At 55.0% G+C, this 12,985-nt stretch overlaps 1 protein-coding gene across 5 annotated transcripts in view; it reads right to left on the bottom strand.

Annotated features, from left to right (window-relative positions):
- The window catches only part of VGLL4 (vestigial like family member 4), a 159,520-nt gene that overhangs the window by 6,229 nt on the left and 140,306 nt on the right, over nt 1–12,985 (bottom strand). For all 5 annotated transcript variants that reach the window (XM_059076126.2, XM_067043439.1, XM_067043438.1 and 2 more), the window contains one exon: nt 241–463. In XM_059076126.2, coding sequence (XP_058932109.1) covers nt 241–463 — 223 coding nt within the window. The remainder of the gene's footprint in view (nt 1–240; nt 464–12,985) is intronic.

Below are 12,985 nucleotides of genomic sequence, written 5' to 3'. Positions count from 1 at the left end.
ATTGATCCCTCAACACGGCTGCCAAGCAAGACTGCTAGATACACGGCTAGTCTAGACCAACCCCGCCGCGTGCAAAGAAACTAAGCCCCAGAGACATTAAGTCTTGTCTGAGGCCATCAGTCCCAAGGGGTGAGGCTTAGGCAGGCCCAGGTCAGAATTAAAACCACCCTGGGTACAGAACCCCCAAGCCCCCGGACCCACTACCGGCCGCCGGCCGAGCCCCCCCGGACCAGGGCGTACCTGCTGCCGCTCCACCGGGGCCAGGGTGGGCGAGAGGCCGGCCGGCCTGCTGGCGTCCAGGCTGTTCTTGGTCAGTGCGAGGGGCTGCTCCATGCCGAGGCTGGGGAGGGACGCGTACAGGTGGCTGCCGTGCAGGCTCATGGTGGGGGCCACGGCTCGCTCAATGGGGCTGCGGCTCCGTTCCCGGGGGTCTTTCCGGCAGTCCCCGTTGGCCGTCTTGTTCCTGAAAAAGAGGAGTGAGCGCTCAGACAGGAAAACCTGGCGGCTCCTGGGAGGCAAGGGGGCTGGCGACCGTGCTGAGACACTCACGCTGATCATTTCCTCCCTCACTTCGGTGGGGGTCAATATTACACAAGCATCACCCCACCGCCTGAGGCTCTGATCCAATAGCCTACCGGTAACTGAGGGGCCAGGATGCTAACCCAGGTGGGTGCTGGGGAGAAGCACCTTCGCAGGGTCCAGAGTCAGCCCCCTGCCCTGCTCGGCAGTCTGGCTGAGCGCCTCTCCAACAGACTCCACTCGCTCGGAGCCCAGAGATGTCACCTGTGTGCCCCAGGCTGGCTTGGTTGCACCAGGATCTGCCTTCAGAAGGATGAAGGTGGTGATGACGCCAAAGTAGCCCAATGCCTCCTGCCTGTCGGGTCCTGGTCTGAGGCTCCACCGGCCTCAGCTCATTCCGTCTTCCCAACAGCACTGAGAAGGGGAGGCTGTAACCAGCCCCGCCCCGCCCCGCACGAGGGGACCAAGACCCAGCGCAGTCTCGTCACTGGCCGAGGCTACCGGCCCGCGAGCCGTGGTGTTTGGCTCACGGTGCGGCGATCAGGCTGGTGTGGAGCGCGGAGAGGCTGGCGCGCCAGCGGGACGGCCCTGCCGTAGCAAAGTCCAACCACGGGCAAGTGCCGAGGGGGACCCAGGCGAGGCGGCAGCACGGGCCCTGCCTGCAACCTGATAGATCTCGTCTAGGGGCAACGACACACGCTGCGTCTCTTCGAGAAGGGGGAGAAGGACCCTGCACGGTAGCGGCAGAAGCCCAGCAACTTGCAGCCCAGGTCTCACCCCCCCCACCCAGCCCAGGGGTTCTTTGTGCCTCAGGTCTCAGCCCTTACATCCGCGGTGTTCTCTGCTGCCAAAGCAGTCTTTTCCTTCGTAACAAAGGAGCAAGTATTTTAACTAAAATGTGGTAGTGACTTCTGGGACAGTGGAGGGGTCAATGGACATGAGTGGAACCAAATCAGCTGTAAGCTCAGTTCATCAACTACAGGGCAACGAACCGCATACGGCACAGCATGTAATTTCTGGGTGGCCCCCTGGCCCCCCACTATTCTCTGGTCGACTGTACAGAATGACTTAGAAGCAATTAGACAATAAACTTCCAGCCCATGAAGACAATCACGGACGAGTATGTTCTGGTCACGGTCTAGAGGAGATGCTCCACGCACACCACACGGATCCTGGCAATTTTCAAAGAATCACAATACCAAAAACAGGAAAAGAAAAGAAGAAAAGCGCACTTAATTCTGCAACCAGCCTGTCCATAATTTCATCTTCCTGTGATGATTCAGATGCCACTACAGGCCTTTACGGTGAAGGGCTGCGCGGTCGTGACCGCAAACGCCGAATGTCCCTGCAGGACGTCACAGAGCGGGGACGTCTGGCTCCATGGGCTTCAGGCCCCTCAAGCCCAAGATAACCTGGCTTTTCCCTGAACGGGTATTTACGACTGAATGTACAGGTGACCAGTGTCTGAAATGACTTATGCTGTCACACAGAGTCACCTCCAGCATCGGGCTTCCATCTAAATTGGAATAAAATTCAGTACCTGATGAGCTATGTGAACTGCTTCCCTGACACAGTGAGGCCTGTCGTTGTGTCAGGGAACCTCCCCCCCCAAGATGAGGTTTCCAGAGGTCGTCACTTCGTGAACGCTGAACACTCGGGGACTGGACACGCCGCTCGGAACACGCCTCCGTCCAGTTCAGGCCCCACGATATTCGGCCAGTGTTAACGGAGCCCCTATTTTCTGACGGTCACAGAGAGGAAGACACAGCCCTTCTCACGGGCTCACGACCACGGGCAGGGGCGACAAGCTCCCGCGTGACCACCGCAGCAGCGGGAGGGGCGCGGGGCCGCAGCAGCACGGCCCGCGGAGCGGAGGGGCCTGTCCCCAGGCGGCCCGCGGGGGGCCAGCGGGAGGACGGGCCCCTGCAGGCAGGACACAGCAGGCGTCAAGGGCCGGAAAAGACACCGAAACACCCAGAAACCATCTGAAGACCAGGCCGGTTAATTTTAGTAAAATTATACATTACTCAGATTTCCAGCTCATTTTCCCGGTTCCCGGAGCTGGAAGACAGACGTTGTTTTCCTTCCCCCAGTGACTCATACCCCGGGCTCCGCTGCTTCCCGGGGCGTCCTGTGCTCCCGGACCCAAACCACACGCTTCCTGCCCGCGCGCCCCGCGGCGCCTCCGCTCTCGTTACAGACGACGTTTGCCCGGGAGAGTCCGGGGGGCTCGCGCGGGGGGCTGCACGCGGAGGAGCAGCCGATGACAGGAGGCTTGGGGTCCACGGCCCCTCCCGGGACCCATCCTCACGCCGGGGAGGGCGTTTCCACAGAGAAGACGGGAAGGGGCCCCAAAGCAAAAAGGCGTCCGGGAAACGGGTGCCACGCGCTGCCACTCTGCCCTGAGCCGAGAAGCCACCGGTGTCCCCGGGGTCGGGGAAAAGTAGACTCACCTCCAGGCGGTGACACTGGGGAAATGCATCCACGTGCACGCTCATCAACGTGAGGTTTTCCCGCCCTCCAACCAACCGGGGCTCAGAGGTGAAGGAAACCCTCGGGAAGGTCTTACTTGACAATCTCGGGCCTCAACTGAATTCCTGACCTCCGGACAGCAATTAACTAAACCAAAGGGAGTCTGAATTCTTAGCACAGGGGAGGGCGGTGGAGATGAGGCATTTTAGTTAGTGCTTTGGAGGAAATGTTCTGGGGCCCCGGGGGTCCCCATGCTGCAGGCCCCTCGGCCCGGCCCGGCCCCCGTAATACGGGAACATCCCTGAGGTGACGGGGTGTCCCGGCCAATGGGATGCAGAACACCCCCCGGGCAGGAGTGCACTGGAGGTCTGTGGCAACACCCACTGTGCATGAGGGAGGTGTATATGGAGGTTCAAGGAAGGAGGGAGCAGGGCCCGTGAGGGTCGCGGCAAAGACCGAGCCCTGACTCCGACTCACCCAGCTTCCCTCTCCATCCCTCACACAAGCCTCCGCCCTGGGGAACCTACAGGATGGTAGCAAACCCTCACCTTCACGGCCCAACACGAATCACAATAAAGTTGTTAAAGCATCTTTAATTTTAGAAAGCCTCCTCGGAGAATGTACTTAATGCCATCGAACTGCACGCTTAAAAATCGCTAAAATGGTACACAGTATGCACTACAATTAAAACTAATAATAATTTTAAAAGATTAAAACCAGAAAATGTCTCTCCCCTGCCATTACTTGCTGAGTTGCTGGCTCTGTGACGTGGATCAAGTAGATGGCCCCGTCCCTGACTCACAGAAAAACAGGCCCCAGGTGAGGAGGATAAACGCACAGCCTGAGCGGTGGAGGCGGGACGGCAGCCAGACACCCAGCCGCTCAGCCATCCTCACCGCAGGCCCCCGCATCGCCCGCCCCTCCACCCCCAGCTTCCAGGAGGCCCTCCCTGACCCCCCACACTGCAGCGCCGGAGGGCACGGTGGGGACCTGCACGTGTGTGAGGGGACAGCCCTGCAGGGCACCCCACCCTGCTCGCTCTGCGTGCTCCCCGGTGCAAGGCACGGGGCTGAGCACAGAGCGGGTGTTTTAACCACCATTCATTAAGTGAACTATCTTTTCTAAAAAATTATTTTATTTTTGGCTGCACTGGGTCTTCGTCGCTGCGCGCAGGCTTTCTCTTTGCGGCGAGTGGGGGCTACTCTTCGTTGCGGTGCGCGGGCTTCTCACTGCGGTGGCTTCTCATCGCAGAGCTCAATAGTTGTGGCGCACGGGCTCAGTAGTTGTGGCACATGGGCTCTAGAGCACAGGCTCGGTGGGCGTGGAGCACGGGCTTAGTTGCTCCGCGGCATGTGGGATCTTCCCGGACCAGGGATCGAACCCTTGTCCCCTGCATCGGCAGGCGGACTCCTAACCACTGCGCCACCAGGGAAGCCCCCTAAGTGAACTATTAAAGAACACATATCATGTGTGATTTGAGTCCAGTGAGGATCTGCAGTGAACGAAAGGGAATTATGGCAATTTCAGAGGAAAGTCCCAGCAGGAAAGACTTTTTCTCTGAAAAATGCAGAATTTAGGGAGCATTTCAACATCAGCCATAAATAGCTGTGAAATAGTTCCTCCCTTTCATTACCTCCCCCATCTTTTGTTTCCCCTCCCTCCGCTTCTAAGTGTCCCCCAGCTCATCCAAACCTCACGCATCACACCCTCTTCTCCTTGTAAGCAGGAGAATTCACAGCTTTCCAACCAGGCGGGGGGAGGGGGGGCGTGGGTGTGTCCAGGACATCCTGGTTCAGTGTCGTTCCTCCAAGGTACCCACTTCAGGCGGGAAGCGGCGGGCGGGGCAAGACGGCGCCACCAGGATGTGCGGCGTGGAGGGAAGGCGCTGGCATGGGGAGCGGGTGGGGGGCGAGGCAGAGGTGCCCTCCTGGTACAAAATGGTGAGCTGCGTGGCATGGGCCGGAAAAAGCTGAGAAATACTGGCATTCAGAGCATCCCAAAGACACGGAGGGCCCGGGGTCCGTCTGCTGCCGTGCCCAGCACGTCCCGCTCGCCAGTGACACGGGGGCAGCTGTCTCTGCCTTGGACCGGAGGGAAGACTGTATCGTATATGACACCTGCCACCGCTTAACGTCACTTAATAATCAAGAAAAAAGCCACAGCCCTACCGCATCCAAGGTTCAAGGGAACCCTACCTGAGCATGGAGGACCATGCGGTTGGCTGATTACATCCCTGCCCCATCTTTCCACCCGAGTAACATGCCACCCACCCCCGACTAACTCTCACAGAGGTAGCACCCTTTCTGCTAGTTCACATGTCAAAAACCCACTACCTGGAACTAAGCGACACGCTCCTCACTGGCTCTGTCCCATGACACGCGTGACCTGCAGTGCCAGGGAGAAGCACATCCATTGCATCGCTTCCCTCAGAGAGAGAGAGCGTTACGAGCTGGAGAATCCCCCCCGAGGAAACTGCTTACCTGGATTATCTGTATTACCATCAACTACCACTACCAGTTACTGGAGACGGTTATCATTATCGCCTTACTAAGTCCACCACAAGGCTGCCAAGCAAGCGTCAGCATCTCCAGCGTATAGACGTGGACACTGAGATTCAGAGAGGTTAAGTAACTTGTCTAAGGTTGCAAAACTAGCACAGTGCGAGGGTTCCATTTATATCTGACTGGCTCCAAAGCCTCTCCTTTTCACCTTTCTGTCTCAAGAGAGGGACGCAGAGAAAACTACAAAGACTCACGTACCCAGCGCCCAGAACTGACAGGTGAAACCTCACCATCCTATGTCCTTCAGGCCTCTCCTTCCCCCTTGAAGCACTGAAGCTGCAGAGCGTGGTCCCCCTTCACGCCCGCCAGGCCCCTGCGCCTTCTTCATCCCTAGAGACACCCGCGGGCCTGGATCTGGAGATTCTTCCTTTCTGCGCCTCTGTCCTCTGACCTCACCTGTGAACGTATCTGTAAACCAGAGCGGCACGTTGTACATTCCCATCGCCGTGTGTACTTAACAGCCGGGCTTTTCCCCCTCACGTGTTTCTGGCCTAGAGATCCGGTTCGTTCATGTGGGTCGCCTGCCATACAGGATTCCTTCACAGGAATCCACCAGTTTGTTGATCCCCTGCTGCCCCGACAGGCGTCTGGGTGGCCACGTCGGGTTTTCCTAGTTATCAACAAGCCCACGGCGTTGACACTGCTGCGCCCGGCAGGTGCCCGTCCGCAGGGAAGGCCTTCTGGCCGCAGGGCCAGCGGGCGGCCGCGGCACTCCTCCCACCACTGCGTCCTCGGTCACGCCTGGCACCAGCGCGACGGAGGGCCTCTTCATACATCTGTCAGCCATCCCACTGTCTTCTTTCAATCACCTTTTATCAGTTATGGGTTGAATTGCGTCCCCTGCCCCCAAAGGAGGCTGAAGACCCAACCTCAGTGCCTGTGCTTTTATGTGGAAACAAGGTCTTTGCAGAGAATCACGTTAAGACGAGGGCATGAAGGAGGGCCCTCAGCCAATGACTGGTGTGTCCTTCTAAAAAGGGGAAATTGGACAAAGTGACAGACACGCACCAAGAAGAGATGACGTGAGATGCGAAGACGTGGGCAGAATGCAATCTATAAGCCAAGGAATGCCCGCGGCCGCCGGCAGCTGAGGGAGAGGCCTGGGACGCTCGGCTCCATCTCGCACTTCAGCCCCCGTAACTGGGAGAAAATACGTTTCTCTTGTGGAAGCCGCCCAGTCTGCGGCACTTGGTCACGGCAGCCCCAGAAACTAATGCAGTTTCCATGGCTTTTACCCCCAGTGCTTTCACTTCTTTAGATATTCTCCACATCCATGTTTTTTTCTGCTTCATCTGTAATTAATCTCTCCCCCCCGCAATTTTTTTGAAACTTGGTCTGGACATTTTCAGAGGCCCCTAAGATCCACCGGACCTGAGGTGTCCTTGTCACACATGCCTGTCATCACGAGGACATTTCATCAGCACTGAGGTCACAGCGTGTGTGAGGCCAGGCCTGCCAGTGACAAGCCGGAGGGCCAGCTGCCCCCCAACTGCTCCTCCAAGTGCAATTCAGGAAGCCAGGGCAAGGCGCCCGCCCACCCCGACGTGCGGGGCCGCAGACCCTCATGAGCCAAGCCGTCCTCCCAGCCGTCCAGCTCAGGACCGCTGCAGGTAGAGAGAGAACGAACCAGCAGACCTTCTCCTCAGTCCTGCGCCGACGGGCCTGTCGATAACCAACCCCAAGGCCCGGGCCAGCTGCGTCCAGCGCCCGCCTTCTCTCCCCAGCGCCCGCGCCAGCCTCGGGGGAGCCCGCACCCTTCCCAGGGCAGGAGGAGGGAGGCGGAGCCGAGAAGAGGCGCGCCCAGGGCACAGGCCGGCGGGGGCGGGACGGGGGCTCCCATCCGGCCAGTCCTCCCCCTCCTGCCTCAACTGCTGCCCACTGTTCGGCGCCGGAGGGAGGGGGGCCAGCTCTGGGTCGGGGAGAGGACACGCGCATCTGAGGAAGGCTTCGGCCGTCCTCACTGCGCTCTGTCTCTGTGGCTGAGTCAAGGATCTCCAGTCGCCGCCCTCAAGACCGAGAAGCACTGAGAGAGCACCGCGCACAGCTCCACGGTCTCCAGCCCTGAGATGCCAGGCTGCCCTGGCCTCGGGGGGGGGGCAGCCCCAGGAGACATTTCATGGCTGCTCTGGCCGCTCCCCCTGCCCCGCTCTGTCCCCCAGACGATAGATCTCTCTTCCCTCAGGCGCAGTCACTGCGCAGACCCGCGTGGGGACCGAGGGCACCCAGGACACCCTACAGCCGTCACCTGGGCCCACGGCGGCCACTTCCGTAAAGCTTCTGAACAACCGACACGTAAGCCTTAAGAAACAAGACATGTTAAAACTGCTGTAGTTAGAAACCCATCTGAAACATCCTACAATTGACCTCTTTTCTTTCTTGGTGACTTGGGATCTTTATTATAAACGTTGTCTCGGGATGTGATGCCCCCGCAGCAGGCCCGTCTGCCCTGCGTGAAGGCTCCTCGGCTGGTGCGGCGGCCGCCGGCGCTGCGTCCGCCCCCCTCGTGTTTTGCTTTCCTCCCTGGGCATCCCGGGCGCAGGCCTGGCAGGAGGGTCCCTGCCCGTCTGCTCGGCCTCTGCTTTGCCTTCTCCTGTGGTGGGCCCCGAGGCCAGGCAGCCAGATGCTGCGCCCCGGCTCCGAGGACAGGGCCCGCACTCGGGCCTTCTTCGCTCGGGGAGTCCGAGCTCCCCAACCCGCCGCCCAGAGAGGGCGAGACCCGTGATGTCGGACCACCACCCGGAGCCCCTCTCCCAACAGCTCAACTCGGTGAAAATCAGGGACTAGTTTTCTTTGACTAGGACAGTCTGTGCATGTTTTCCGTCATTAGCTGAGACAAGAGGAAAAACCCAAGTTTTAGAAAAGAGGTCAACCCCGAGAACGCGACGGGGAAAGCCACTCGCCCCTCCTCCCCGCAACCTGGGTGGGCCGCGGCTGCCATGCGAGCGGCGGGCGTCCACCACGTGCAGCCTGAGCTCTGCTTATGGACTCAAGGGGTCACGTGGGCCACACGCGTACATGCATCCCTTTCAAATGAATGGAGATGTTGCTGAGACTAATAAAATACAAATTAATTTAAAATTCCTACTGCTTCTAAATGTGTAAGTCATTTTTGTCATTATGTATCCTCTTGATGAATGATATCAAAAAATAATACAACCACTGTCCTGTTTTTGGCATGGAAGTCCCTGCACCAGAGAAGGGACAGAAACATCACGTCTCCCCTTCTGCACAACAGCTACAGTGTCTGCAACGCACACAAACCTGGGGCAGCTCGTCTGAATCGCTGCACGGCAGCAGAAGTATCACTGCGGCACTGCTCTGCTTGGCTATCCAACCACTTGGGACGGCTGGGTGATGGAGAAAGGGGTCACGCTAAGAGATCTGCCCACAGAGACGGTCCAGGGTGGCTTTTTAAAAAAAATAAATGTATTTATTTATTTATATTTTAATCTTGGGGGGCTGCATTGGGTCTTTGTTGCTGCGCGCGGGCTTTCTCTCTAGTTGCGGCGAGAGGAGCTACTCTTGGTTGCGGTGCGCAGGCTTCTCGTTGCGGTGGCTTCTCTTGTTGCGGAGCACGGGCTCTAGGCGTGTGGCCTTCAGTAGTTGTGGCACACGGGCTTAGTTGCTCCACGGCATGTGGGATCTTCCTGGATCAAGGCTCGAACCCGTGTCCCCTGCATTGGCAGGAGGATTCTTAACCACCGCGCCACCAGGGAAGTCCTAGAGCGGCTTTTATATTTTGTTTTGGGTTTTTTTTTGAGGTACGCGGGCCTCTCACCGCTGTGGCCTATCCCGCTGCGGAGCACAGGCTCTGGACGCACAGGCTCAGCGGCCATGGCTCACGGGCCCAGCTGCTCCGCGGCACGTGGGATCTTCCCGGACTGGGGCACGAACCCGTGGTCCCCTGCATCGGCAGGCGGGCTCTCAACCATCGCACCACCAGGGAAGCCCCCAGAGTGGTTTTTAAATGGACGGTGTCTGCAGCAGCTTTGCTGGGGTCAAGGCGGCAGCTCCCCGCACCAACAGACAGCCCTCAGCCCGATTCTAAGATCCCCTGACGAAGCCTTCCTTATGCTAGAAACGTGCAGCGTGGAACCGGCCGCTCGGGCAGGAGGAAGACAGGCACAGTCCCCTTCCGAGCCACCCGCTAGCCCGGGACTCAGAGGGGAGTCACGGTGGCCCTTCTAGACATGCCTGCGTTGAGACCCACGGACCTCCTGCCCGGCGGCCTGCTCCCAAGCCCCCATGAGCCAGCGCGGAGAACAGTGCCAGACACACAGTATCGAATTCAAGAATGAACCGACCAAAAAGCAAACGGATTCTTAGGAAAAAGCAGCACCGACTGGTCTGAATGAGACAGGAACCCATGAAGCTCCAGGGCGGCATCTGGCCCAAGGGTCACTGGAGAACCAATCCCGGCCCCCGCAAGGCCACCAGGAAGCAGTGGTCTGCAAACACCTCCAGTGTCATTTCCGCTCCCTTCTTCCGGGTGGGGGCCGGCCCGCTCTCTGATTGCACTCAAGTTCTTCGGCAGGCTCACTCTCAGCTCTTGCTCCACACCCGTGACAGGTCGCTGGAAGGCATTACACACTGTTTAGTGAAGAGAGTGGATGCTGTGTCCTACTCCGAGGAAGGGAGCTTCGTGCTGTGAACCCCAGAGAGGGGTGCGAATAGCAGCGTCCTCACGTGACGCCCTGCGGCCGCTGCTCACACACCCCCCAGGGTAGGGCGGCTCGCTTACGCCCCCTCCACGCAATTCACTCAACTCCTGGAAGGGTTCAATGAAAGGCCCTCCCCTACTACTGACATTCCAGTACGATTCTTTGACTGACGGTCTGCTCTTTGGAAAAACTCAACCAAGTCTATTTCTTCTTCCAGTTACTGGAAAACTGCTTCTGTGCCAGCCCTGCCATGCCCAGAATTCTCCTCACCCAACAAGAATCCCTCCCAATGACCCTCATACCATCCTAACACCTTACCATCCTGTCACCCACCTCCACGCACTCTCCAAAGCAACATCCACCTGTACGCGTGGTACCCAGAACTAGGTATAATACTCCAGAGGAAATCTGAAGGACAGAGCACACGAGAAAAGAGAACTCCCTTCAATGTACGTAGCACATTTTAAACCAAAAGTCAGTGCAGAAGGTCCAATAAGAACCAAGGTCAACACAATAGAGTATGGAAATCAGGACGATTCTGAGACCTGCAGTCAACTGGGACTCCATCCGGGACAGCTCGACCCAAGACACAACAGTTCTGCCAGCAGCCTGGTCCCACAGTAATGGGTAGCCTCCTAAAATCCTCCTACTCTTTTTTTTTTTTTTAACTTTAATTCAGCTATACTTGTGACCCTGTATTGGCCAAAGAGAGAGATAAATGAGTGACCGCACACGGCTGCATCACATGCGAATGCCTGTGTCAAAGACAGAGCAGCACATTTCCTCCCTATGCTCTCTGGTTTGCCGCAATTCCCTCCTGCCCTTCACATACCCACACAGTCACATTCCTACGCCTGAATGCAAGTACCTTCCCAGCGTCCAGCCCCGCTGGTGGCAGTAACCAGTTCCAAATTATTCTGTGGACTTCTTTATTTTTTAAATTTTAATTTTATTGCAGTAGAGTTGATTTACAATGTTGTGTTAGTTTCAGGTGTACAGCAAAGTGATTCAGTTAAACATATACACAGGTTGTCACAGAACACTGAGTAGCATTCCCTGTGCTGGGCAGTAGGTCCTTGTTGGTTACCTATCTTATATATATTAGTGTGTGTGTGTGTGTGTGTGTGTGTGTGTGTGTGTGTGTGTGTGTGTGTGTGTGTGTGTGTGTGTGTTCATCCTAAGCTCCTGATTTATCCCTCCCCCGCACCCATGTTTCCCCTTTGGTAACCATAAGTTTGTTTTCGATATCTGTAAGTCTGTTTGTTTTGTAAATAAGCTCGTTGGTATCAATTTTTTAAAAGTTAGATTCCACATATGAGTGATATCATATATTTGTCTTTCTCTGACTTACTTCACTTAGTATGATCATCTCTAGGTCCATCCATGTTGCTGCAAATGGCATTATTTCGTTCTTTTTTAATGGCTGAGTAATATTCCACTGTATATATGTACCACATCTCCTTTATCCATTCATCTGTCGATGGATATTTTGATTGCTTCCGTATCTTGGCGATTGTCAAACAGTGCTGCAATCAACGTTGGGGTGCATGTGTCTTTCTGAATTATGGTTTTCTCCAGATACATGCCTGGGAGTGGGATTGCTGGATCATATGGTAGTTCTATTTTTAGTTTTTTAAGGAATCTCCATATTATCTTCCACAGTGGCTGTTACCAAATTACATTCCCACCAACAGTGTAGGAGGGTTCCCTTATCTCCACACCCTCTCCAGCATTTGGTCTTAGACTTTTTGATGATGGCCATTCTGAATGATACGAGGTGATACCTCACTGTAGTTTTGGATTTGCATTTCTCTGATAATTAGTGATGTTCAGCATCTTTTCATGTGCTTTTTGGCCATCTGTATGTCTTCTTTGGAGAAATGTCTATTTAGATCTTCTGCCCATTTTTTGATTGGGTTGTTTTGGTTTTTTTGATACAGAGCTGCATGAGCTGTTTGTATATTTTGGAGCCGTAGACTTCTTGACAATAGAGGATATGCTCTAATTCAACACATTCTTTCTACACTAAACAAGAATTAGAAAGCCAGTTTTTCTTTTAAAACCACCCACCTACCCTGACTGACATCAGAAACTTCGCAGGCAAAATTAAATTACTTACTGAATTAAATTACTATAAAACTATACTAAAAAGTTTGAGAATTTAAGTATTGAATATATAAAGTGATTAAATATTCATTTAATAGAAGATACTGAGGCATCTACCAAATATTCTTTAGATTACTACTGTTACTATTAAATTACTAGTTATTATGATTATTAGTAATAAAATTATCGCGACTAAAGGGCCTTCAGGACCTTGCATCTGAGAGCACAGTACGGGCGGCACTAATTCCCTCTCAGTATCCGTGTGGTCTGGGCTGAACTCCATCTTTTCAAAAACTAGGGGAAAAGGCTAGCTAAGCCATTGTTTCTCTTTACTTCGATTACAGGATAAGAACATGATCTGAATTTCTTAAAGGTTGTTTTGAGGACTCTCCGGTGCTTAGAAAGGCTACTAATGTATTGGCAACTGAGAGGCAAATTACCAACCAATCCCTATTCTTGAAGCAAAGTTCCCAGGGGATCTAAAAAAACCAATACTGATGGCTTACTTCATTTTCCAAGTTACAAAAATGCATTTCTTGACAAATATTCTTATTTTCAAACTCTTCAGAGAATTCAGAACTGACTTTCCCTATAGTGTCTGCTTAGTTTTTCTGTAACATCACTAACATCTGGCTATTAAAATCATATTTAATCCTAAACCTGGGA

This window comes from Kogia breviceps, chromosome 10, assembly GCF_026419965.1.
Source record: "Kogia breviceps isolate mKogBre1 chromosome 10, mKogBre1 haplotype 1, whole genome shotgun sequence".
NCBI classification, from domain to species: Eukaryota; Metazoa; Chordata; class Mammalia; order Artiodactyla; family Physeteridae; genus Kogia; species Kogia breviceps.
The sequence above is the reverse complement of the archived record's forward strand: the minus strand, read 5'-3'. Positions and strand labels throughout refer to the sequence as shown.